We start from the raw sequence: 27,685 nt of genomic DNA on the forward strand, positions 1-27,685 counted from the left end.
CCGGCCCCCGCGCCACCCTTTCAAGTATCGCGTGAGCGGCCCCGCTGCCCGACGCCACGTCCTGCCGGTGCCGCTGCCGCTGGGAGCGGCGGCCATCGAGCCGGGAGGGGGCTGCGGCCGGGGAGCGGGCGGCGGGAGCGGCGACCGCGACGAGGCGGGTTGCGGTACGCCCCGGGGAGGCCGCCGAGGGGGGGGCGGCGGGAGGCTGGCCTCACTGTGAGGGGGCGGCGGAGGCGCGGCCCGGGCGTGGTCGGGCTGCGGCGCCTGAGCGAGCGAGCCCCGGCTGCCGGCCGACCGCTGGGCCGCCTCCCCGCCCGGCCCCGCGGGCACCGCTTCCCAGGGCGGGGCTGGGAACCGAACGGCGGCGCTGGGAGCGGCCGGCTCTCCCTCGGGGCAGGTGGACTTCGGGAGGACGCTCTCCTCGGTGGGAACGGAGCGCGGTGCGGCCCCGGGGAGCTGCCCGGCGCTCCAGAGTTTTGCGCGGGGACCGAGCTCGGGTTGTCGCCTCTGTTCATTGCCCCGTGTCGTCTCTTCCTGCGTTTGCAGGTTGAAGGAAGAAAGGATTTAATGAACTCGCGGCCGGTCGAAATGGGAAGACGCCGAAAGCAGCAGCAAGGTGCCTGATCGGCCTTCTGCCTGTGCCGCCTTCGGAATGAGAAGAGAAAGATGCGTGTTCTGATACTCGTGGAAAGGCAGTCCGTGTAACTGCGGGTGGAAGCTATGTGCTGAAGTGGGACAGCCTGACAAAATGGGGGTGCTTGTGTTCTTCGTGCCTTATAGCTTGCTTCTGACTGTAGTGCGAGGGCACAGCTTGTTCACTTGCGAACCGATTACTATTTCCAGGTGTTCAAGAATGCCTTACAATATGACTTTTTTCCCGAATATCATGGGCCACTATGATCAGGACACTGCTGCACTCCAGATGGAGGTGAGTTCTTCCATCCCTTCTGTAGGTGTATAATATAAACACTGTGAAATAAACCCTGATTTATCATAGAGATATAGCTGATAGTAGTGATATCTGTTGCACTAAGTGGTAAGCTGACTAGATAGCTCTAGAGCAGCCAAAAGCATCACAGAGAAGTGCTGCTTGGCCATGTATGAGTGTATAAGGGAGCTATAGATGCACACAAATGTGGACACCTCTTGGATTCTATATTACACTGGCAGAAGAATGAATGTAGTGCATCAGTGTGGCTGTTCAGAGCCATAATGAAACAAAACTAGTTGTGTGTAGCCTGTGTACCTCACAGGGCAATTCTTGAAATGCTCTAGGATTGTAGCTTATAGTATTGGCCCACCTGAACTCAGCTGATGCAGAAATAATATTTCTAACTCATTGTTAGTTCTTCTCTTAGCTTAGTTCTTCTCTTAGCTGACATCTATGAAGGAGAGGTACCTAAACTTATTCTTAGCCCTGCTTTCAACTATTTTACTGATTGATTTATTTCATATTCTGCTGTCATCTGACTGAATATGGAAAATCCTGATTTTTCAAACTGAAACCAAGCACTTTCCTACCAGAACTGACTGTAACATGGCTCCCTTGAGAGAATGCCACCTCGTGGAAAGGCTTTGCTAATTATAATAGCTATAGAGGGTGAGAGCCTCTCTGGGTAAGAGGCTTGTAAAACAAGTTTAAAACCTGTTTTAGTAATGCCCTTTCATGGTAAGAGGAGGGGGAGCACCTTAACACAGGTCTTGAAAAGCTGAAAGTCTTGTGCTGTGCATAGAGGAAAAAAAGAGGCGAGTTTTAAAACTCAGAAGTTTCTAGTGGTTGATTTTTTTTTTCTCTTAAAAAAAAAAAAAAGAGAAGGTAGTCTTGTTGAAGGCTACAATTGTTGAAGTCTTATTTGCATATTCATTACTGAGCTTGGGGAAGGAGCTTGGTTCAGTTGCCAAAGCTGTTTGGGATACTCAGGATTACCATTTTTGTCTCTAGCTGCCAGTCTAGAAGGGCAGAGGCTTGTATTGTGTTTGTCAGCCCCGTGTAGATGTATGGGAAATAACAGTGTCAAATGCTAAAATATTTGTATGTGAGCAACTGAATTCAGCTGCAGGTCTCGGATCATTTATGTGATTCTAAACTGGGAAGCAGGCTGTCGGCTTGAACTCTGTGCAGTGCCCTCTCCAGTCATTGTTTGTCTGGAATGCTCTCTTTCTACAGTGTCTGCCATCTTATGTTGTCAGGCACGGTGGTGGCTCTTGCTAGACATGTATTCAGTACAGTTGCTGGAGTGGCTTCTGTCAGTATCCACACCTTCCAGTAACACTGCTGTTAGAGCATGCAGACCACCATTGTCTTTTTTTTGTTGTTGTCTGGGCACTTCTGAGCTACCTCAAGCCCCTGTGTGATGATCTGCTTTCCTCTATTTGTGACTGGACTGCGCTGCCTAACTGGTTGGCCAAACAGAAATGGCCAGACACCTGCCTCCTTGGTGAAGGAGTGAGGTAGTTTGCTCCCTCTCCTCTTTGTGCAGCTTCTATTGAATGTAGTGCTAGTAGTTGAACTGGTGTTAAGCAGTAAGGTCAGTGCAGTTTGTGGTTGGGCCTGGAAAGCAGTGTGTGCTTATGGATTCTGAAGTGATTATATGTGGTGTTCAGTAATGGTGTTGGTATACTTTAGGAGTGAATGACTGCAACAGTGAGCTGCTCAGGTCTGCAGAGGTGCTGCTTTTCAGGGAAGCTGGTGTTGCAGCAGAGGAGGAGGAGTTACTGATTTCTGGAATATGCTTTTATTTTGTTTTACAACCATAAAGCAGCTGGTTGGGAGGTGAGGAGACTCTTAAGAGCTTGAATTTTTCTGTGGTTGGTAGTCCAAACTTCATTTGTACGAAGGAAAGAATTTTAATCGTATGTTGGTTAAAACATCTTTCTTTTGATCCTCAGTAGGAATGCTTAAAGGCTTTGGTTTTGAATTCCATCTCTCTTTCCCCTCCCCACAACTTGTTCTCAAGGCTGGGCACGGTCTTACAATGTAAACACAAGGCTTTGAGACTGACGCTTGTTTTAATTCCCTTACTTGATCTTAGCTGAGTTTGAGCAAGTTTCTTGGTCAAAGCAGTCCCAGGACATATGGTGGAGATTTCTTCTTGAAGTTGAAGAGTTTGGTGCAGGAAGTGTTTTCTGCTATTCTGCATTCTGGAAACTTAGTTCCATAATTTATTCAGACTGTTTACTCCTAGGAAGAACAAGGAATAGTCAGTGAAGGGGATGACACTCCATCTGAGTGTAAAGTTTACCTGTCCAAAACTTTGCATTTCTCTCCTCTGTCGTACTTCTAGGGCTCAACAGAGGTGCTCTCCTATAGGGAGTCTTTTAGAGCTGGAGGAGATGTGATTTCCAACTGCTGGAGCACAAAAACATCCATAGCGCTCTTCCTTCTGGAAGGATGTTAAATAGGTGTTTTTAGGGCTGGTGTCTTCCCAGTCCTCCTGCAGGAGGGGATGATGTGGAGATGGTCTCAGGTGGTGGTTTTCCTTCTGGAAATCAGCTGGATCACCATGGAGCCAACCAATTCATGGCACTGTATTTCTGCCTCATGTGTTGGCTCTTCATGTTGATATGCTATAAATCAGAACACCAAACTAATTAAAGCAGCCTCTGTTCTGCACGTTCTAGATAATGATGATAATTTTCTTGGATTTTTATTTTCTGCAATAGGAAATTTGTAATTTCCCGTTGTTTTCCATCTTTACTGAATTTTTGGCTTTGTGAACTGAATTTAAGATCCTTGAGTTTTGCTTTGTTTGCATTAGTTTTGTTTATGCAACAAACAAATTTTTTGAAAGACCCACCATATGACTTAGTGGTGTGAAGCTTTTAATGTTATCTAAGATCTGTGTGACAGTGGGTGCTTGCTGTATCTGTGTCTCAGAGCAATTTAACAGTGACACTGCTCATGTTCTTACTAACTCAGACTGAGAGACTGAAGAGCTAGAGTTTTTCTTCTGAGAAAAACAGACAGGTATGACTATAATGAAGCAGGCGTTCTGCTGCTCCTCTGTAATTGGAACTCCCTCTCGTGGTGCTCCTCAAAAACAAGTCACTTCTAATTTCAGTGTAATTACTTCAGCTATCCCAGAGTTGGTGTCAATACAAAGAATTGTTCCATCAGAACAGAGAATGTAACTCTGGACCGTTTTCCTGTGGTCAGAGTTCTCAGTCTGTTCTGATAGAACCACGTATTTGTGATGAGTTTGGAGCTGACTGCAGCAGTGGCAGGAACTAGAGTCAGTTAATCTACCAAATTGTCTTGAAGTGGATTAAGAAGTACTTTCAGAAGTTTGATACCAAAATTCTGTGGCTTTCTACTTCTGTAAATTCAAGGAGTTTAATTTTTTTTAATGTGATCTCTTAACTTGCCTTCTCTAGGTATGAATTTGCAATTAATTTAATGTGAAGATGTGTGGAAAAACTGGAAACGTTGTCTAGCAAGCTTAAATAGTATATATATTCTGATTTATATAGCATTACACACTGGCAGGAGAAATAAGATCAGGTTTCCAAGCTAATGTAGGTTGGGAGTGTTGGAGAAGTGCTGTTCAGTGTGGAATGCTGTTACTGGGATGTTCTGCAAAAGTGTGAATTTACTGAAGCATGTAGAGACAGGCACCCTGCCTCTCTCCATACAATATGTGAACCATTAATAATTCAGGATTGGAAGCCAAAATCTCTTAAATTCTTGGTAGCTCAGCTTCAGTTAAGAAAGCAGTGGGTATTCTATATCTGCCTGGAGTTGCTGTTTGTTCCTCATGCTGCCTCAGAGCCTAAGCTGGAGAAAGGATGCAAAGGTATAAATAAGTACAAGGAGTTCCTGCTTGTAACATCTGTGCTGCTTCATTACCATAAATAAGTGGTGGTAACTGCCAGGAAAGGCTTTAAAAAGGAAAGAGTAGTGAATGTAGCATGCTGTGCATCATTCAGTTAGTACAAAGTTAACTTATTTAGCTTATTGAAACAAAAGATTTAGGTGGTGAAATAAGTAAAGTACTACTTGTTAGAATAACGTTTGCAAATGCTGAAATTCCTTATAGACACTTCATATTGATCAAAGGGAATATGAAGTGTGGCTGGTTCAGTTTGTGGAAGAATAGAATAGCAGCTGGACACGAATAACTCTCCTTTGTGCATCATGGTGTTACTTTTGGGAAAGCTTTGGCTACTGGATCCTAACTTCAATTACACAAATCTGTATCACTGTACAACACTCAAATTCAGCGAGTGCTCTTTGCTTTGGTGCTCTTTTGCACTTGCTCTCAGGTGTTTCCGAGGTGTCATTAGTTCTTACAGTAGTGAGAACTTCAGCAGTTCTGTACCACCTTTGCTAATTCCTGTGGATGCACTAAATTACAGCCACTAAAAAAGTATGTGTTTCCTGTAATACCGTGGCCTGTCATCAGGTGTAGTGAGCTTGTGTTCTGTTGTCCAAAACCAGCAAGTCTAATGTATATTGCCTTATTATGGTGGCCTGATGCATATCAGTTACCTGTTGGATCTAATGTTTGGTCTGAACAGCATTTCCTGTCTACTCTATAATGTGAATAATATTGCCTTGCTTGCTATACTGAAAAGATGCTGCTTGGAGTCTAGTGAGGTCCAAAGTAATGAACTCTTGAAGCAGGGAGATTGTTTGCCCCGTGCTAAGTGTAGTTCATTGAGATGGTGCTGAATGTGATTCCCAGAGCTTTGCCTTTACCTGTGTTTCGGAGCTGTGTCCATAAATAGCTTGTTACAGGAACGGATCACTAGGTGAAGAGCTTAGTGTAATTCCTTCTGCTGCGTGAGATTGAGGGGCTTAACTGGACTCAGAGCAGTTCTGTGCGTGACTTTTGAAGCTTGCCTAAGGAGGTCTGTCATCCAGGTCTTTCTCAGTAGCCAACCTTTCTTGAATGCTATGGTGTCCTGTTGATTTCCTGAAGATTCTTGTCTTTTCCGCAGTCCCTTGTGTGGTGTTGACACATAACTACGAGTCCTGGTGGTCTTTGGATCTCAGCCTGTTCCTTCAGTTGCCCTTTTCCATGCTCACGTGCTTAAGGGTGATTGCTGGCTAAACTAAGCCTTGTAGGTGTGGGGGGGCAATGTGTTCAGCCCTACAGCTGCAACCTGGTTCAGGAGGATATCTGTGAGTGAACAGATCGATGGAAGCTACCCTGATCATCATGTCCTCCTTCTGAAGAGACCATCCTGGTTTTCAGGTGTCATCCTGCAACTGGGAGATGCTGTTTGTCTACTGTGCTGCAGGAGTCGTGAGGCTGTGCAGAGCCTGTGCCCTTGCTGTGTGCAGGACGGAAGTGGAATCTGTTTGGTTTTCCAGTTATGGAATGTTTGTGATGTGCAGGATGACGTGGGTGCAGTATGTTATGTATGCCTTGACTGATAATGACCACAAGAAACAAATGTGGAAAGAAGTGCAAGGAACTAGGGATGTGGTCAAATATCATTGCTATGTACCTCCACTGTAGCAATGTGATGATTAAATATGACTTCTCAGTAGGACTGTCTGCACCAGAAAGCTTCTTGCATTTTCTCTACTGCTGCTGGACTGCTGATTCACCAAGCCTTTGAGGCAAGCTGGTTACTTTGTCTCCCCTGCTGTTGGCTGTTTCGGATCTCTTCTGTGTGTTGTACACAGCTGTAGTTGCCTCAGTCCTAGTAGCAAATGACTTGCTGGAGCAGAAGATGGAGCAGATGGATGTTTGCCTGCTTCTTCTGAACTACACAGTAGAAATAAGTGGAGACTTGATTGCTTTCTACATAGCTGTAAGAAGAAGGGAAGATGTGCAGGGGAACATGAGGGCTGTGTAAAGCCACTGCTGAGATGAAATAAGAATTGCAGAGATTCAGAGGTGCAGGGGACAGATCCAGTAGTCAGTCTGCAGGACTGAAGGGCTGTCCTCTTCCCAAAGGTATTTGTAATCATCTTTTTTTTTTTTTTTCCTGTCTAGACCAAATTGTTTCAGAGAGTAACCACATCCTTCCAAGACTGTCCTAGTCTGTATTCACAAATGGGTCTACACAACCAGATTGCTTCAGTGCCAGCAAATATTGCCTCTTTCCTGTTCACAAAGCACTTAGTGACCAAGCTCTCCACATGCTTTTCCTGTATGCAGAAATTAAAAGCAGCTGTTCAAAGAGAACCCGAAGCCCCTGGGTATCGTGATGGCCTAGCAATACTTTGTGACCAAGATGTGTCTCATCTCCTTACTGCTTTATGCCATCATGCCTGCTAGGTTTAGCGAGGGTCCTTACAGAAGTTACCACCCATGTCGTGTGGCTAAAAAACTTATGGTTCTTTACCAGTTTGACAGCAGGATGGCACAGGAGCAGTTCTGGACTTCCCACAGCCTTGTCAGTGGCCGTTTGCTGTCTGGTTTGCCTGACCTCTCCCAGTTTGCCACTGCAGCTGCTAGGATGATGTCTTGGTGCGGGCTGCCTGCTGCAGCTGAAGAAAGGGATGCCTGGACAAAGGGATAAAAGGAAGAGGTACCATCACATATCCCCCTCGTAAAGAGGAGGTTGCATCTACCCCTTTTTCAGAAGCAGCTGTGACAGAGGGAGCACAAATGGATGTCCTTGACTTCCTTTGAGGTTACAGAACAAAAACAGTGCATGTGAAATGTCGCTTTTTTTTTTTTTTTAAGATTTTATATAGCTATTTTTTTTTAACCTTAAGTAATTGCTTTTTTCTGTTGCGCAAATGACTTGCTCTTGTTTTCAGAATACAGTGAAGATAATTACAGAAATGAATTTAAAGTGGAAGGCTTGGTTTTCTATTATGTGCCTGCAATGATCTTCCCAGAAGCAGTGATTTGACAGAAAATTACTCTTATCACCATTTACAGGAGGTGGTGAATGCTAAATCTATAAGAAGTTCATGACATGGTCAAAGCTTCCCAAACACAAACAAACCAAGGCAGCTGCCTGGTTTTCCACTGTTCTTCTCAACTGTTTGTGGCTCAGACCTCAGGTTGTTTTGTCTAGTATTGTTTGATTTGTGTTGACCTATACTCTGAGGCTTCATTCAAAGGATCCTCCTGCCTGTTGGCCTGTGTGCAAGACAGAGGTGACTTGTAAGATTCTCAAGACCCTGACTAAGCCAGTCTTTTTGAAGTTGAGTAAAGCATTTGATTCAGCACTGTGTGAAAATCATTAAAAGTACTAATCCCTGTAAACTTTAGTTAATCCATTCACTTAGCTGTGATGTAACAGATGACCTAAGTCTGGCATGCACAAGTCAGATGACTGGACTGAATTGTTAAATTTCAAGCCCATCAAGTTGCATTTACCTCCTTCACTACCTGCAGTTCTTCCTGACTTCTGATTTTTTTTTTTTATTTTTTATTTCCAGTAGGTCATATACTGGGGCACTGGCCCGCGAGATGAGCTTTGTCTTATTTCTATGTCACATGGGCAAGAAATCAAATCGTGATTACTACTAGTTTTGTTGGGAAGCTGAGGGTTGTAATTTATCATTCCTAGCTAGCATGGGAATTATCCTTGCAAGCCACATTTTCCAAATCACGCATAGTGCCTTTGTTCCCCACCTAATCAACAGAATGGCAAGCCCAGATGTGCTTGGAGTGGAAAACTTGATGCACTCCAACAGCATGGATCCCTGCAGAGAGCTCTCAGGTCTAATAGTCAGTGAGCCCTGGGAAATTAGCATGCTTGCAGCTCTGTTGTACTTTCCACTGTTCCTAGCTCCAGCAGGGCTCTGCAGGGACAGCCAGCTCCCACTGGGTGCAAAAACAGCTTAGACCTATTGGGGTTTTAGTAGCTGAGGTTCAGTGTCTGTGCAGTTACTCCATATAACTGTTCCTGGGTGGACTTTGAGCTGGCTGGACTTGTGCAGAACTGGGCAAGATGCCTTTACGTCTGCAGAGCTGCCTGCTTGTCATTATGATGATCCCATGGTGGTAAGAGGCATTGAATGGATTAGCATGGCTTGGGTTTAGAGAAAGGAAGGTGACTTTTGCAGGAGGAGAGGGCTGGCTGAGCCTTCTGCACTAAGCGATGTGACAGGTAAAGCTGTAACTCTAGGCAAGCAACTCTAGCTGTAATTTTCTGGCACAGGAGATCTTGCTTTTTTTTCTTATGGCCCTCTGTCAATTGATTTAAAATATTTAAAAATCCTGTTCTGCTCAGCATTTACCTTCTCTAGTGAGCGTACCGCTTGTGAGCAGCCTCTTTCTGACTGCTTAAGTGTCTATTTTATAGATTGGTGAAGGAAAAGAGCATGGGTCCGTGAGCGTTCAGAGACAGTTTTCATTCAATAAGCTACTCAGAGCTTGGAGTTAATTGCCTGGTTTTGGAGAGCCATACAATCTGATGCCTGCTCCTCTTAAGCATCTTCTAGTTGCGAGGTTCACTGTTGCCTGAATTCTGTCATTCTTGAGTGTGTTTCTGTGGACACCACATAAGAAAACTATTGGATAGACTTTGTCGAATGTTTGAGGCAGTTCCAGACAGACCACAGACAGTGTTTTTCATTGGTCTGCTACAAATATGAATTTGGTCTGGTTTCTGGAGTCAGGGCAGTAACTACTTCTGCTGGAACTCTTTTCAAGTAAGCTTTATCTTCTGCTGGACTGCCTGCTATTGGCTGTTTTACTGGTAATCTTATGAACCGTGTCCTATAAAAAGTAATAGATCGATTTATTCTTGTAACACATGGCAAATACATTAAGGAGTTCAGATTATTTTGAGACTTTTCTTGTACCAGAGCCCAGATGTAAGGGAGGGCTCACTTACTTAATCTAAACTTCAGGTGTTTGAGGGCTTGCAGTGTGCTTTCCATCAATAAATTTGTATTTGTCTTGTGTGCTCTATATAGTGTACGTGGAGATAACACTGTGTGTAATTGACAGCTTTGTGTAAACAGTTCAGCAGTGCTCAGGAAATCTTTCATGTTTGTTTTGAATTGTAAATAGCAGAGGCTACAATATCTGTAATTTATGTCAAGCTATAATTTAGGTTAGAACCACAAAATGCAGTGAATTCTGCCATTTTGGTAAGCATTAGAACTTTGTTTCATGGTGTCTTTATAAGATGTAGTAGCTCTGTTCTTACTGAATCTAATCTTTGTTACAGTTTATGTGGAGCGTATGTATTTTTATTTCTTTTTATCTTGTACTTCAGTGATACTCAAAGAGAAAAGATGGAATTAAGTTGTTTTACTACAAAAAATTCAGTAGTTGCTTGTTACAGAAAAACAATGAGGGCCCCAAACCTTCCCCTGTATGCCTTGTAGTTACTCTGGTTGAAGTTCTGGTTAATATTTCCATCAACTTTGAATAGCTAGCCTGAAGATTCACAGCAGAATTATTATATTAAAGTATACTGTGTGTGTTGGGATGAATGACAACGAAGAGCTTGTGAGCAGACTCATGATTTCACTGCAGCTACACTGAATGTTCAGCTGCAGTCGTTCAGCTCCTTGAGCGGCTGCATGGCCTGAGATCTGCACAGCAGCTGGATAGTTTGACTTCAGTCAGGCAGTGAAGCCCTGTCCCCCCCCCTGCTCTGCACAGCATGGGCATCTGGCCTGTTTGCCAGCCAGTCCCTGAGCCTTGGGATTTCATCACCGTGTTCTTGAGATTGGCTGAAATCTGACTTCGTGTGCCGACTGCTTAGCAGCTCCCATGTCTGTACAGCTGTGGGAGGAGCAGACTGTGGGAGCAGCTAAAGCCTCTCACCTGTTGCAGGTTAAGCTGTTCCCCTTCTTTGTTTGGTCCTTGAAGTGACTTCTTGCCTTGGAAAGTCCAAGTGCCTGCATTCCATTTACCATTCAGCTGAAGGACAAAGATGAAAGCTTGTATCTTTGTAGACATCTTTTACTGCAGGAGAACATTGGTCTGCTTGTTTGGTTGCTGTGTTTTTCTTTTTTTTTTTTTTTTCCCCCTCAGCTCATTGAACCTCCAGATTATCCTTGGTTAGGAACCTTTAAAGTGTTTGTCTTCTAGACTGCTGGGATAACCTTTCTCTTCTGACAAAAGATTTCATTCCTGTATTTGTAACCTCTGAACCAGTGTAATTTAAAAAAGGTTTTACGAGCTTTTAAAGTAAACATGACTGGTGTTTGCCTTAATTCTATTTCACAAGCTGTAGAAAGTAATGCTTTAAAAGCAGCTGATTAAAAGTCAAATGTATGCTTTCAGCAATATTTTTATGTCTGCCGAATCAATATACATTAATGATCCTCTGGGGAGACCTGATAGTGTTCTTTCAGTATCTAAAGGGGGCTGAAAGAAAGAAGAGGACAGACTCCTTATTTTTATCTGTTATCTGTTGTGATAGAACAAAGGAAAATGGTTTCAAACTAAAAAAAGGGAGATTTAGACTGGATATAATGGAAAACCTTATGGTAAGGGTGGTGAAGCACTGGGACAGATTCCCCAGAAAGCTGTTGGATGTGTGTCCCTAAGATGTTCCAGGTCAGGCAGGACAGAGCTCTGAGCACCCGATCTAGCTGCTTGTGGCTCTGCTTATTGCAGGGGAGCTGGACTTGGATGATCTTTAAAGGTCATTTCTCATTCAAATGGTTCTTTGATTACTCTTTGTGTATTAAATGCATCCATATATAAATACTATATTCCTATTACTGAATTTTAGTCCTGAAAATCTTTTTGTCTTGGAGTTAGCCAGGTCTGTTGATGAGATTACCAGATGGAGATGATGACTGATGTTTGCTGTTGACATAAGTAGTCAATTATTATTCAGAGCTCAGGTAATGATATGGAATACATCCCCCCACCCCTCTGCACACATGCTATGTCAGTAGCAGATTAGTTCACACCACATTCATTGGTGGCTTAAAGAAGGGTGGTTGATGTTGCACTGATTTTTCATGAGCTGCACCAATACAGCATTCAATAGGAATAACCTAGACTCTTTTGGACTTTGCTTTGAACCTAATTTAACCTGAAAATTTCATCCTTTATTTAGTTTCATGTGTTGGTACATTTATTTATAATCACTTAATTGTGCACAAACTAGAAATCAGATTCTTGGCAGCTGATTCACTGTGTAGCCATGAACAATTGTATAAGTACAAGGACTTATATTTCTCACAGTATGATGTTAGTCTTGCTTACAACGCAGATCAGAACAACTCTATTGAAACAGCAGTGTAGGATTAAATCAACCGTGCCATACATTTTTCATTCCTCTTAACTGAAATAGGTGGTCAGTGTAGAAGTGGCTAAGGACACTGAAGACAGTATAGCTCTGTGAGTATGGAAGTAATTACTCCCTAGTCTTATGGATTGCTGCATTTTTATACACAGTGCTTGATGGTGGCCATATTTCTGACATACCACACAGGAAATATGTAAAGTATGTTGTGTTATGGCTTTTGAGGCTGTGAGTTGTCAGTAATGGCACTTGCTGGACAGTAGTTATGTTTAAACCTTGTATTGAAAATTATTAAACACAATGAACAATGTGATCTGCAGAACACAAGCATAGTGCAATGGATAACACTGTATATCTTCAGTATAGATAGGAATTTGGAGTACCTAGTGTAGTATAAGTATGAAAGGTCAGGTGTAGTCCCCGTATTTAGTTCCACAACTGGCATATGCAGTTATCTAAGTAACAAGGTTGTAATGTTTTGAGTCACAGAACTCGTATCAAGCCATGGAACAGACACTGTTGTTTAACATGGAGGTACTTAGGATCTCGCTGTTTTAACTTAGACTGATTGTTAACTAAGTTAACTGAGCTAAGTGTTTTAACGTGGTAGCTAAACCTCAGGAGTTAGGAATGTAAGTTGTTACCTTTGTGTAACTGGCTCCAAATAGCTGAGCAAATGCTCTATCGGCAGTTGAAAAATGTTTGCTCTTGCCAATTAAGATTTAAAATAGCTGATTTTAATGAAGACCTTGGTATTTAGATGGACTGTTTTCCATTTACCATTGCTACCATACATTAGTAGTTCCCATATGCCCCAACCCTGGTGCCATCTGGCTGCTGCAGGTAGCTCTTTTCTCCAGGGGAAAAAAACAGAAATGAGGTAGAACAAAGTCACCAGTGACATCCTGGAATAAAAACTTGTTACACCTTGGATTTCTGAGCCTGCTAAGCACAAAACAGAAAAGCTTCTTGCTGATCATGAGTTCAGAGCTGCAATTAATTACTTGCAAAGTGTGTTTGAGAGAACATTTGTACCTGGACATTTATTCTGTACTCTGCACCATTTCTTTTCACTCATCTCACTGGTGGTGTTGTTTGCAGGACCACAGCATAACTGCATTACTGCATTTTTACTACAGCTGCATGAGGTAGCCTGGATTTCCCTTTGGAGAAAATGTAACATAGACTTGCTTCCTTAGAGCCCTGTGCTGAGCTAGGTGTTTTGCTCAGTGCTGAGGATATGCCTCTTATTGGTGGTGATGTTGTGTCCCTTGGTTGTCTGACACTACTCACTATCTACAGTGTCACCTGTTTGCTTCATGAGGTTTGCTGCATTTGGTTTTGCACTGGGAGGTTTCTGTATGGGGACACTGCACAGGGAGTGCAGAGCAGTGGGAAAGCTTGTATTTCAGTCCTTAGTTCTCCTCTGCTATTACTTGAGGCAGTTACAGACTACGTCATATTTGGCTTTACTGCGTTTCTGCTAGCTATTAAGTGATGTGTTTTTTGTTTTGGTATACTGTTAGTATATTTTAGTTTGCCTCATATTCACTGGGTTTTCCAGGAAGATACGAGTTTCTATTTCAGGACTTAATTGGCTCAGTGATGCTCCATTCCTGGTTTTCAAACAACTCAGTTCCACTCTGTTTTGGACTGCCACTGCCAGATCTGCAGGCTTTCATCTGTCCTTTGAGTCACACGGCAGTTGCTGCTGTTGGTGCATACTTTGTTTTCCTGAAAGAGCCCGTGGCTGTGCCAGCTGCGTGTCCTGATCTTTCTGGAGGAGAGCGGAGGACTGTGGGTTGAATTTCAGATGTAGATGCTCAAGACAACAACATGGGCACAACAAACTGCTTGGATGAATATAGCTGGAAGTTGGGTCACCCACGAGTCAGATAACACGGCCTTGAAGCAAGCAGTTCTTTAAGGGAGCTTGTGGTCTTGGTTTGAACCTTTTTGCTTACATGCTGTCCAGCAGGAGGTTTTGATGAGATTTTGCTTTCGTGGTCTGGGAAGTGCAGACCTATTATTTTCTGTAATGCAACGTTTCCAAATTGACCGGCTGGACACAAAGCCTGCATTCAAAGATATGTAATTGAAAACAGTTTCCAGGACAGCTTTCTATTTCTTTTGTTGTTCTCGAATGATAAAAGAGGGCAGTTCATGAAAATCTGTCTTTTACACATCTTATTTGCTTGTGCTTGGAGCAAAGATGGTGTGCGTTTTTATTTGCTTTTTTTTTTTTAATATTTTGTAGAGGATTCTTTGTTTGAAGGAACTTATTGCTGATAAAATCTATTGGAGTTCTTTAGACTCAATACATCTGTGGAAAGGGGGTGGTTCAGGCAGTGTACTGTACTTCCTTTTTCTAAAAGGCTTTGACGTGCTTGTATGTGAAGGTTGGTCAGGAAACTGTGATGGAAGTCTGACAAGGGCTTGCTTTTCTAATCCACATCTGAAAAACAAGAAGAAAAGAGGTAGTAAATAGATGCCTTTTTAACAGTATAATTTGTGAAATCATCGGATGATTGTTGAGTCCTGTAGCAAATACGTGACTAGAGCTGTTCCCCAGCAGTCTGCACAGAAGCCAGTAGCACTGATCTGGGGAGGGGATAGCACTGAGTTAAGGGAGCAGAACTGACTGAAGAGCTGCAGAAAGGCATGGTGGTAGATGTGGCTGGTAGGTGATGCTTAGTGGTGGGAAATGGAGGGTCACAAGTACATGGAAGAATAGCCCCTGCTGCTTATAGAGGTGAGGGGCATGGTGTTGTGCTGGTTACTGTTGCTCAGGATAGAGCCTCTGCGCTCACTGATGGCTCTGTGGAAATGTGAAGACTTCTGTTTGCCTCAGTTATATCATGAAAGGAATGGAAATCAAGATTTAAATGGTGTTATGCTAATACAGAAATGTAAGATGTAAGTTATGCACTGGAAGTAAGTTAAGCAGTGGAATAGGCTCCCCAGGGAGGTGGTTGAGTCACCATCCCGGGATGCGTTTAAAAACCATTTGGATGTGGTGCTCAGGGACAGGATTTAGCAGAGGGTTGTTAGAGTTAGGGTGATATGGTTAGGTCGTGGTTGGACTCGATGATCTTTAAGGTCTTTTCCAACCTGAGCAGTTCTATGGTTCTGTGATTATAGCAGGATGGTAAAATGGCATGGAAAAAGTAGAGAGTATCAAAACACAAACTACGTTGCAAAATTGGAAGTTAAAATAAACAAAATGCTGTATATTTCTTGGCAGTGCCTGGTTAAATTACGTAATAGAACTTACTGCTGTAATCTCTTATAAAGGGTATATCATAAGAGGTTGGAAAAGGAGTTAGATCCTTTCTAGGAGGAAAGGGGATCTGTCAGTGTCTTTTAACCACAATTGTGGTGATATAACATGCAGCTCATAGAATGTCCAGGGCCCTTGCTTGTTGGCTTGTCCAGCTATAGTTCCCTTGCTGGTTAGGTGTTGGCAGTAGCTTACTAAAGACTAGATGGTGAAATCCCTGCTGTGTTTTCACAATGTCTGACTTCCTTCTCGTCATGCTTCCAGGTATCAAAATGTAAATATATTTTTTTAGCTTGTTAAAAATATTGTAAGAACTACTGCCTATGTCAGCCAAGTCCTTAGATTTCAACTTCAAGTACTTTACAGGCTGAGCGTTGCCTTCTTCCTGCAATTTGGCAGCTTTCTATTTGTCTGACAAGACAGTTCTGCTGTTAAATAAAAGCATCTCTTTAAACCGCAGTAGCCAAAGACAACATGCTGTAGTAGAACTCTGGCAATCAATTTTTCACTTGCCTCTATCTGCCTCTCATGTACAGCATCATTGATTGCGTCGTGATTGCTGTGATGGTTGTGCAAAGGAGAAGTAATTCATGTAGATGTAACTCCTGACTGTACTTTTCATCTGAAGCAGTGTAACGTTGAGGGTGCGATCCAACTCAGGGTCACTTTTTTCACAACCCTCACTCCTGTGTTTGTTACCAAGATATCCCTCTTGAACAGGAACATCTATTATTATTTATTATTTATCAATGGCTTTTCTCTCTAAACTGCAGGCTCAGCAGTAGGAGTTGCTTGATGCGTGCCAGTATATCTTTATTGGGATACTTAAAAGCTGGCAAAATAAGGATGTGAATCTGGATTCAGAGGTCCCGAACCTGTTCTTCCAGTCCCTTGTTGATCATAGAACCATAGAATCACAAGGTTGGAAATGACCTGCAAGATCATCTTAGTCCAACTGCCCTCCCAGTACCATTGCTACCACAAACTAAACTGTATCTTGCAGCACCTCATCCAGACACCTCTTGAACACTGCCAGGGACGGCGACTCCATCACCTCCCTGGGCAGCCATTCCAGTGCCTGACCACTCTCTGAGAGAAAAAGTTCTTTCCTATGTCTAATGTAAACCTCCTTTGGTACAACTTGCGGCCATTTCCTCAGCTTCTGTTTGTAGCCTGGGAGAAGAGGCCAAACCCCTCCTCATCACAACCTCCCTTCAGGAAGGCATGATGAATTCAGAGTAGCTGGGATACACAGCTCTTAATGGCAGTGATCTAAGGAAACTTCTCAATGGCTGTACTTTTAGCAGAAGCTCTCCATGTTTAGAAAATTTTGAGCTTTGTCCTGACTCAGAAGCATGTTTCAAAATATGTTAAATATTGATACAGCTTTCCTGATGCATGAGCTGGACTATTAATATGTGATACAAAGATTCCCTTTTTCTGAAATAGAAAAGACATTTTATCAAAAAGTTACCAAATAGGCTGTCTGGAAAGGGCTCAGCCTGACATATCTTGCAGATTTGTTTTACCCTCAGCCATCAGTTAATATTCCCTGCTCTGAGTGCTGTTTAAATTACACAGGAGGCAACAGGCTTTCAATGCATCCCTTGCTCTTTGGTTTACTGCAATGAGGCGGATCAGGAGTGTTCACCTGGTGTCAAAAAGCAGAGCAAACTGCGTAGCAGAGCAGGATGGCAGTGGCTATGGCCTCCTAATGAGTACAAGAGTGCTTCTGCTGCAGATATATCCTTGCTTGCTTCCTTGAATGTGCTGGCCTCACATCAGTGCTGCACTTGGAAAAGTGACCAACTGAAAAACAACTAATGGTTTATCTGAAACTTATATGCATAGTACTATTCTGCTTAAAAAAATTTACCCTAGCAATAATGCTAGGAAAATGCAAAGAAAGGGTTTGTTTCGGGGTTGTAAATTCCTTAAAGCGTATCTAAGTAATAGATTGAATGAACAGGGGATGGCAAAGTTGTGTTGCAATATATTTCATTTTGTGAGCTCTACTTGGAGCAGTAATCAGTAATTCACTGTCCACCATTCAGTAACGCAAGTAGAAAAGCTCTCTGTCACGTTGAGATTTTGAAATGCATTTTAAAAAATGGGCAACAGTGATGTTTGGATCGTGTAAATAGAGAAAAACACCAAACTCTGTAGCCTGAGTGGAAATGAACACAACATACTTCTAACTAAATACAGTGCAACAGGATCCACAAGGACAGGTGTAACAGGTGTACCTTTAAATATCTCAGACCAGTTATTTTGTAGCTAATAACGGGATATGGGAACCTGGGCTTTGATTTCAGTTTTTTAATGCTAATAAGAAAAATGAGGTATCAGTAGTTGCAGATGAGCTGAGATCCCAGAGTAGGGGCTGCACTGGAGGAGCTATTGCAGCCCAGAAGTCTGGTTCCTCAGCACTCTAAGCCACCGGGTTTGACTCTTCCACAACTGCTGAACGGCACTCTCTAGCTTTTCAAATATCCAGAGGAGCAAGCATGAATCCTAGTAGTGAAAAGTGGTATTACTGACTTGAATTGTGACTTTGAAATGACTAACCAAAGGCTTTTTCTTTCCCAAAGCCTTTTCTTACTCTCATGAATCTTCACTGTTCACCAGACGTCCATACATTTCTGTGCAAAGCCTTTGTTCCTGCCTGCCTGGAGCAAGTTCACGTGATTCACCCTTGTCGTAACCTCTGTGAGAAAGTGTATTCCGACTGCAAACAGCTGATTGACACTTTTGGAATCACATGGCCTGAAGAGCTGGAATGTAGCAGGTGTGGTATTTGTTCACGTGACAAGCGATGGAGGTGATAACTTTCAGATGTTGTATAGCTGACCCAGACTGAGTTGAAGCATTAAACAGTAGAAGTCATAACTTTGTCCTAACCACTTGTGTATGCAAATTCATCCCTACATTACTTTTCCCATTCTGTATGGCAAAGGTCGCACTTTCAATGACAGCTTTTTTCTCTCAGTTGTTCAGGTCTTTGTTCTGGAGACAAGGCAGCTTATGCTACATCGAGAGATATCTGTAAATGTGTAAAGCCAGATGTTCTTCACAAGAAGTATGGGAAAGCAGCAGGGAATAGAATCTTAGATCATGTTTCTGGCCCCCATGCAGTTACTGATCTGTGCTGGTGCTGAGGCAGAGCTGGGACAGTAGTACTCTGCCGTGATTCTTGATAGATGTCAGTTCAGGAAAGAATGTGAGAGATGGCATTAACTCAATTTCCCTTTTTTCTGTGGGGGAAAAAATGATAGCTGTGGGATTTAAGTCTGAGAATACGTCAACTTTTTCTCATCTACTGTGAGCTTTTTTCAAATGATAATTAAACTGTTAAGTTTCAAATGATAAATAAACTGTTAAGTTTAGAAAATGCTTTTCAGAATTTTGTTTGAAAATTGAGGAAAATTTCGAATAACACTTCAATAACACTTCAAATTCCTTTTTTTTTTTTTTTTTTTTTTTCCAGCAGTCATTACAGCTGTAAATTATTATATTACTGCTACTGTTTACTGGAAATGTTCTTACTTTGTTCATGTGGGAAGTGCTGTCTGCCCAACAGGCAGGGAAATCCATGTGATAGTGTGTGATGTTCTGAAAACAACAGAGATGCTGCTGTTGGGGCCTGTGGAAGAGCAGCTGGCGTGAGGATGGACCTCAAATTCAACTGCAGTTCTGAGATTCACACTCTTATATTCTTACAGACACAAATAATACTCCCTGATACACGTGTGAATGAAGTTTTTACTGTTCTGATGCTTATTGAAACAACCTGCTACAGAATCAGTTTTCTCAGTTATTGTCCTGGCTTTGTTTGGACAGCGTGATAATGCAGAGGAAAAAAATAAGAACAGGTTTCTTAGCTTAAGCTGAGCTTCCAAATTAATGATGAGGAAAAATATTTTTGCATTTAAGATCTGCACACAATAGCATTAGACAAAGAACATTTTGAGGTAACAGAATCTCGCTCTATAAGCTGAAATGCAAAAAATGTTATTTTTAAATACATAAATTTGGAATGCAAATGAACATCAATCCCTTTTTGAGTAAATGCTTACCTGAGTTATAATTAAGTAGTCTTGTTTGAAGATCTGGCCAACATCACTAATCCTGTATTAATGTTTTTTTAAAAAAGTTCCTATTTTTCTAGGTAAGCTTGAGTCCTGAGCAATCTCTAAAAGAACATTATGGTGCTAGAATACAATTGCTGAAACAGAGAGCTTTTTGCAGAGCTTATGTTTTTTTGCTTTTTGTCTTTCTCAGGTAGTTCTGTTGTTGTAGACAGTAAAGTATCATTGTAACACAAAATCATCACCATCATATGGCAGTCATCAGTTAGTTCAAGTTACTATGAGCCTTCATTCTTTGTTCCTTGATTTGAAGCTTGTGTTTTGACAGATCATTACTGTGTCTCTCCAACAGTCTATTATTATCAAGATAAAATCTATACTACAAATATTCTCAGTATACACATGTAAAATTTTGGATTAAGACTATAAAAGAAAATTGCAATTTGAATAAACTGTGTTGTTAGCAGTAAAACAGAGCAACAGTTAAGCAGCTGTGTTTGAACCTTCTAAACTGACAATGTATTTGGTCTAGTTTTTGATCTGTTCTTTAAAATGCAAGTTGATATTCATGTAATGCACATTTTGCATTGTGTATAAAACTTAAGTGTTTGGAATCAGATTTTTCCTATTAGTAAGAAATAACTGTAGTTGATAATGAGAGACATTAATATTTTTGTTGTTTTTTTTTTTCTAGACTAGTCAATTGTGACGAGTCTGCTCCTGCCACTGCTCCTGTAACCACCAATGCACATGGAACTCAGAAGACCCCAGGGCAGACACGAAGGGATTTTGGGTTCTGGTGTCCACGACACCTACACACTTCCAATGGACAAGGCTACAAATTTCTGGGCATCGATCAGTGTGCACCACCGTGTCCTAATATGTACTTCAAAAATTATGAATTGGATGTTGCAAAAAGCTTCATTGGAATAGTTTCAATCTTTTGTCTTTGTGCTACACTTTTCACATTCCTTACTTTTCTGATTGATGTTAAAAGGTTTAGGTACCCAGAGAGGCCGATCATCTATTACTCCGTCTGTTACAGCATAGTGTCTCTAATATACTTTATTGGATTTCTTCTTGGGAATAGAACTGCCTGTAACAAGGCAGATGATAAACTAGAAATTGGGGAAACGGTTGTTCTTGGCTCCCAAAACAAAGCCTGCACAGTCCTTTTCATGGTTTTATACTTTTTCACTATGGCAGGAACAATATGGTGGGTGATTCTGACAATCACTTGGTTCCTTGCAGCAGGAAGAAAATGGAGTTGTGAAGCTATTGCACAAAAGGCCATGTGGTTCCATGCAGTTGCGTGGGGGATACCTGGTTTTCTAACCATTATGCTTCTTGCAATGAACAAAGTGGAAGGGGACAATATCAGTGGAGTTTGTTTTGTAGGTCTCTATGATGTGGATGCCTCTCTGTACTTTGTGCTTTTGCCGTTATGCCTTTGTGTCTTTTTTGGTCTCTCTCTTCTATTAGCTGGTATTATCTCTTTAAATCATGTGCGGCAAGTCATACAGCATGATGGCAGAAACCAAGAGAAGCTAAAAAAATTCATGATCAGAATTGGAGTTTTTAGTGGTTTATACTTAGTGCCACTTGTGGCACTTCTTGGATGTTATGTCTATGAACTGGTGAACCGGAAGATCTGGGAAACAACTTGGGTGTTTGACCACTGTGACCAGTACCATATTCCTTGTCCATACCAGGCAAGTAGCAGTTTGCTTTGTAAATGATGCTGTGGAGTTAATTAGCAAAAACCCTTATGCATTACTGTATCTTGCAGTGTAGCCCAGCGAATACTTTTTGTGTTAAGTAGTCAGTTCAAGAAGATGTAGCAATAAGTTGCTTTTTAAGTCAAAGTTGATGGTATCACACTTCTGCTTTGAAACTTTTGACTGAACAAATTGATTGCATTCAGCGTGTAAGTTCCAACTCAGCAGCCTAAAGGAAGCATTTCCACTTCATTTCACAAATAATGCTGGGGGATTGTTTTTCACCGTATCTGTTCCTAAGAGCAGTTACCCAGTGTTTGGATGTTTGGCTCAGTGTTTCAGTACCTAAGGTGAATTTTCATCATTTTCTATTGAAGTGGAAAAAATGAGTCTTGAAAGTTGAGTCTAGATTGGATTTTAAATGTTACTTGCTACCATAGATTTAAAATAATTTAATCTTTCTTTCTTTGAAGTGCAGAACTGTAAAACACTTGAAATTACACATTTCCAATGTATTTTTTTCATGATAGCTGTCAGTTGTAGGCTGATATTCAGTAACGTAGAAGAAACTTTTAAAAATAAAAATATGCTTTAAATTGCAGAGATGTTCACAAATGACTCTTGAAAAGAAATTGACTTATTGGAGAAGCTTTTAAAGTCAAGCGATCCTATATTCAGTATTCTCACTGGATTAAATCTTTTGTAAAGATACAGAACTCTCTGCAACTGAAAGTAATTTGTGGTTTGTCTTTCTATTTAAGAACAAATAGAAAGTAGAAACCATCCCTAGGAAAATGCAAGTTTCACACATTATCTTTCATTGCTTTTTACATAACATCTATGTTTTTACTGCAATAAGCTGTCATCAGAGAAGAATATAAGCACAAACATTATGGAATGGATAAGGTATGATCCTTCCATGTTCTCAAACATCCTGTGTGCCCACTGTAACATTCTTAACAAGTGCGTTTCAGCAAGTCCTAGATCAAGCTTAGTATCAGCTTAGCTAGCCCAGAATAAACAAAATTGAAAACAAAGCTTGTATTCATTCTGTCAAAAACAACCAACCAAAAAAAAAAAAACCAACCCAAAACACAAAATGTTTTGTAGTGCTTAGTTATGCCTTATTATGCTAAGATGTTATAAAGAACATGCATTCTTAGTCTGGAATTAACCTACTGGAAAGAGTAAATAGCAAGAAGGAGTGTTCTACAGTAACAGATCCCAATAAGATGTAATTATGGGGATCTGTCTGTATAATAAACAGCATGTGCTAACTGTAGAGTAATTTAGAGAGGCGTGCTTGGCTGTGACTTCTCTAAGCTAGCCTGCAGACCTCTTTACATTGATCAGAGCAGAACCAAATAAAAATAAATGTTAGTATAAGTAGTTGATGTTACATGGCTGACTCGAATGCTAACTTTTGTTCGGCACAGGAAGCAGGTAATATAAATTCAATTAGCAGTTTAGGAGCAAAAGATGAGCTCCTATGATCTAGTTTTGCAGATGGGCGGTTGAATCTGGCAATAACCAGAAAACAGCTATGTGACTCCCTGTGGCTCCAACGATGCTGTCTCGTGATCACCCAGATCATCCACTCATCTTTTATGCTGAAAGGGTGAATCTAACACGTACAAACCATCTCAGAAGAACGTGGTTACAAATACTATTACCCTTTAAATTTAAAAGAAAAATATTTCCTTCTAACTAATCTGCTCTGCACTCAGCTGGAGAGTGCGAGCAGACGTGACCAGGTCTGACTTGACTGTACATGTCTTGTGTGTGTCTGCAGTACGTGCCTCAACAAAGGAGAGCAGCCGTGAAGACAATTATGTTAGATCTCTCTAACATAATTTGTTTTTCTGCATTTAAAAAATGAATCCACAAGTATGTTGTTGACTTCGTACTGATTAAACTTTATCTTCCAGGCAAAGGCGCTCGCAAGACCAGAAATATTTCTGTTTCTGATGAAATATTTGCTGACATTAATTGTTGGCATATCTCCAGTGTTCTGGGTGGGAAGTAAAAAGACCTGTTCGGAATGGGCCAATTTCTTCAATAGAAACCGCAAAAGAGAGTAAGAGCAATTTTAATTCCTGGTTTTTAAAACATGTACTTCAAAATATGTAGGATTTCAGACATGGTTCTTAAGTGTAGCTCAGGCAGTCCAGATGTTGTCCTCGAACCCTTTCTTTTTTTGGAGTCTGCATATGGGCATCAGCAAAAAGTCCTGCTGAAGTCTGTGGAGGCTTTACAGACACAATGACTCTTTGACTGCATTCTGAGAAGACAAAATATTTTCCTCTGATCTGTTCTCTGCATAGAGATGTGTTACCGTGGTAATGCATTGGGTAATACATCTCTGGCTTCCAGTCCAGTCAGGAAAGATAACTTTGGTCATTTAAATCCTTTCTTGTATTTCAGCTCCTTCATTTGGCACAGTATTTAGCTGCTGTGTTTACTATCATGTAATAGCAACATCCTCTGCTTTTCTTGTCTGCCAGGCTTGCTTGTTTGAAAATAAATTTTCATTGTGCCATCCTTAGTTAGGCTTTATCGTATTAAAGTACTGTTCCTTATTTGTATTTTGAGACAGAACAATTCAGTTTTATTATGTAATTTTAGTAATTATATATCTGTGATTTTTAAAGAGGTTACAAATGTCATCTCCATTTTTTGTAGCTGTCATTTTGCCTTTTAATTCCTCAATTAGTTTTTTTTTTTTAAGATCATCTGTATTGCTTATAGATTATAATGTATTTTAAGGTCTTCTTATTTCTTTGAATTTCCCAAGCCTCCTTAAGCTCCTTTTATTTTGCATCTGCATTCCTTGATGGTGAGCTTATAGCTTCTTTCCCTCTCCTCACTTTCCATTTCCTGTATGATTTTTCCTGCATTTCACATGTTAACTGCTTTCAGCTACAAGAGCTTTAAAGTAATGAAGTCAGTTTTACACTACCCACCATTTTTTCACTTGAACAAAGTTTACATTGCATAGAGTTAATTTGGTAATACAGCTGCTTATGAGCTAATCCTGCTTTCCTCTCTTAGATGACTGACTTACTGAAGGCATTGGACCTACTTGCAGAAGTAAGAAATGCAGAAATCGGCTTTATTTAATTGTTCCACAGACATAATTACTTTGGAACCATTACAGTCAGATTTTTCTCCTCTTCTCTCATAGAGTTGTTTTCCTCGTTCATTAACATCCAGCTCAGATTACATCATTGGTTGCCGTTCTTTTACGTTTTGGTGTACCAAGTTATATTTCAGGTTATCAAGGTATATATCAGGTTAACTCAGTTGTGTGTGTGTGTTTTCTTTCAGTCCAATCAGTGAGAGTCGAAGAGTACTGCAAGAATCATGCGAATTTTTCTTGAGGCACAATTCCAAAGTTAAGCATAAGAAGAAGCACTACAAATCAAGTTCACACAGATTGAAAGTAATTTCTAAGTCAATGGGAACTAGCACAGGTGGCACAACAAATCATGGGACTTCTGCAGTAGCAATCACCAATCACGATTACCTGAGCCAAGAAACTGTTGCAGAAATTAAAACTTCTCCAGAGGCATCTGAGAAAGAGATGGAGGCGGATGGAACATCATCCCAAAAAGCAGAGGAAGGTGAAAACAGTGGAAATCAAATGTTAAGTGTTTCTAAACTGACCAAGGAACAGGTGGAAAAAAGAAACAAAGCAGACAGCACGTGTGATATGAGTAGCTTGTCTGAGAGCCTGAAGAGAATTGGTGAAGGCAGGTGAGATTCCTTTGCTTTCTCTTTTTTTTTTTTTTTAGTATGTCTATTACCATTAGTTCTATTTCTCTGTGAAGAATCAGTGTGCAGTTAACTCTGAGTAGCTGTTAAATACTCTAACTCCTGCAAACTTTGACTGTGCATCTTTAGTGTATGGGCAATTTTACTGGGGGTTTTGGATTCTTTTTCCTTTTAAACGTCAAATGCTGGAGCTTCAGCTTGTAGGACAGTTTTGAGCTGTTGATCCTCGAGGAATCTGGTTGCAATACAGTCATTTTTAGAGAAGTCTGAAGAAGGGGGGATTGTGGGAATCTTGAAGTAGCCTTCAGAACCCCCATTGTGTTCTCTGTATAGGAAAATAGCTTTAGATATTAGCAGTTTATTACTAAAAACTGTATTTTTTTTTTTTTTCCCAGCCTAATGCATTGTGCTTAAAATGGATGGTTTTATTTCTCATTACTGACAGGGTAACTCCCAGGAATGATTTTATTGAGTCTCCTCCGTTACAGAGCAGCAGTTCCCAAATAGCAGACGTCTCCCAGTCGGGCTCCGTATCACTGCTTGTCTACTCGGCCGCAGACGGCAGGAAGGAGCTGGATTCAGGAAACAATTCAAACCATTGAAAGACTGACATTTTTATGTGAACTCTTTCCATGTATAAAACTGATGTGGATTTTTATTACGCCGAAAACAGCAGACGTTCTGTGCCTTATTGAAAATCAGACGCATCTTGTTTTGCACTTATAAAAATGTAAGTTTTGTATTGGGGACAACTGGCAATAATGTATTGCACTTATACCCATCCAGGAATAATGGAAATTGAAGTTCTGTGGGACACAGCTGGATTGCTTAGCAGTGATTTAAAGAGATGAGAGAAATTCCCGATGCAAAGAACACTATTAAATAAATTGCATTGAAATAATGCAGAAAAAGCACTGTTACTTTTCAAGGCGTAAGATGTCAATCTGCAGCTTTGGTATCTTACAAGTTTTTTTACTTTTTCCTTTTTTACTACCTATTAAACAGCATTATCACTTTAAGAGGTGCAAAAAGTTACTCTCTAAATTGTCATGATGTGTCGTTTATAGCACTGGTTTGTGGTAGTTTTTACACTGAATCTGAAATGAAAATGATTTATTTTGTACATAGAAATGAATTATGTAAATAACTGACTGCATAAGGCCTATATTTAGAGCTGCTGTTTTGTATGTATTGTACAAATGTGGTCAAGTTCCCGTGCTTCCATCAGATGCTACTGAAGTCAGCAGTTCTGTGATGACTGGGCAATGTTATTTAGTTGTGAGTAAAGCAGGTGCAAAACTCCACCATACCCTGCACGTTTGGGCAAGGCTGGGCAGACAGCACTGCGTCCCTCTGCAGGGACAGGGCCTGAGGTGCAGCGCTGCTTCAGGAAAGTGCTGCTTTCAGCATCTCCTGCTGTGCTGTCGTGGGGCATCGTGCCAAACAGGAGTGCTTCAGATCCTGGACAGCACGGGGACAGAATCTGAAGTACACATTTGTTGGGTGCTGGTGGTGTTTGGAGCTTCTGTTTCTATGCAAGTCACTTGATATATATATTTTTTAATTCTGCAGGGAGGTCCTTGCAGAAAATAAAGTTATGTTAATATGCAGGTTTGTTTAACAATACATTTATTTAAAACAAGACCTTAATGCTGTTTCTACAGAGTCTTAATTTTCTACACACTACAGCAGTATAATTTCTGTAACTCAGAAAGGCCTTAAAACTTCTAAAGCTTCTCTTAGGGTAGAGCGGCACAAGAGCAGGTCCTGCTGATGTGGCTAAGTTGGGTTCTTCAGCTCTTAAGAATCCTGGCTCCAGTGAACCAAAAGCTGAGTGCGTTTTGTGAGAATGTTCAGCATCTTCTGTTTGATTGCCAACAGCAAAATTGCTCTTAGTTGACGTTCTGGTTTTGCTACTGTGCCGAGCAGTGGTGTTGCAGTTTGTGCAGCGCTCGAGGTGATGCTTTGGACCGTGGAGCAAAATTGCATGGCACAGAAGTCATACAAACACTGAATGATAAACCAAAGTTACTTGTTTTATTGACGATGCATTACAAATAGATTGTATTTACTTTTATATTGTTGTGTGCATTTTAGCATTTGTAATTTATTGCCTAAAATAGGATGTGCTATTTCTTTTGTAATTTTCCTGCTAACAATATCTAATATTCTTGTTGCTGAGGACAGTGAGAAGAGCCTGAACAGTCTGTGGAAATGCACACCAAGTACTCTTCTTTCCGTTCTCTTTGTAAATGGGTGACTTCATACATGTTCAGTGCTTTGGTTATTACTGTCTCTGTTAGTAATAAACTGTTGTATAGTAAAAACTCGAGTTGATATTTCTATTAACTAGACTCGGCATGTTTGTTTTTCTGTTACTGGGGCATTTCTGCACCTAAGACACTTTGATGTATTCTTACTTAGGGCTGTATGAGGTAGTAAGTATTGCAATCCTTTTATTCCTCCTGGAGAAGAACGGAGACAGAACAGTGGTGGGAATGGTTCAGATGAACAAAGAGTTATGAAAGAGTGAGAAGCTGATCTGGAGCTTCCACCTGAGCAGTTATGGCATTCTTTTTTCCATGACCTCTTGTTTAAGGCCTCCTTCACCCTACATAAAATATCTATTTTCACAATGAGCTATTGCTGTAACCTGCTTAAAATAGTTGTGCAGACATTTTTAGTATGTG

At 41.1% G+C, this 27,685-nt stretch overlaps 1 protein-coding gene across 2 annotated transcripts; it reads left to right on the forward strand.

Annotated features, from left to right (window-relative positions):
• FZD6 (frizzled class receptor 6) lies at positions 1–27,322 on the forward strand. 2 transcript variants are annotated; one of them, XM_085221533.1, is made up of 7 exons: positions 1–164; positions 547–928; positions 18,007–18,203; positions 20,198–21,215; positions 23,150–23,298; positions 24,549–24,977; positions 25,441–27,322. In XM_085221533.1, the coding sequence occupies exons 2-7, from the start codon at positions 749–751 to the stop codon at positions 25,595–25,597; spliced, it is 2,130 nt and encodes a 709-aa protein (XP_085077659.1). In that variant the 5' UTR covers positions 1–164; positions 547–748; the 3' UTR covers positions 25,598–27,322. The 2 variants fall into 2 exon arrangements, with proteins under 2 accessions (XP_085077659.1, XP_085077660.1); XM_085221534.1 differs by lacking the exon at positions 1–164 and adding an exon at positions 230–424.
• The last annotated feature ends 363 nt before the right edge of the window (positions 27,323–27,685 follow it).

The sequence above is a fragment of the Meleagris gallopavo genome, chromosome 3 (genome assembly GCF_905368555.1).
Source record: "Meleagris gallopavo chromosome 3, MGAL_WU_HG_1.1, whole genome shotgun sequence".
Taxonomy (NCBI): Eukaryota; Metazoa; Chordata; class Aves; order Galliformes; family Phasianidae; genus Meleagris; species Meleagris gallopavo.

Bases quoted from the DNA above. Each gene is read 5' to 3' on its own strand.
- FZD6 (XM_085221533.1), top strand. From the start codon at position 749: ATGGGGGTGCTTGTGTTCTTCGTGCCTTATAGCTTGCTTCTGACTGTA. The intron at 21,216-23,149 runs GCAAGTAGCAGT...TTTATCTTCCAG, and splicing joins ATATTCCTTGTCCATACCAG to GCAAAGGCGCTCGCAAGACC. The intron at 24,978-25,440 runs GTGAGATTCCTT...CATTACTGACAG, and splicing joins AAGAGAATTGGTGAAGGCAG to GGTAACTCCCAGGAATGATT.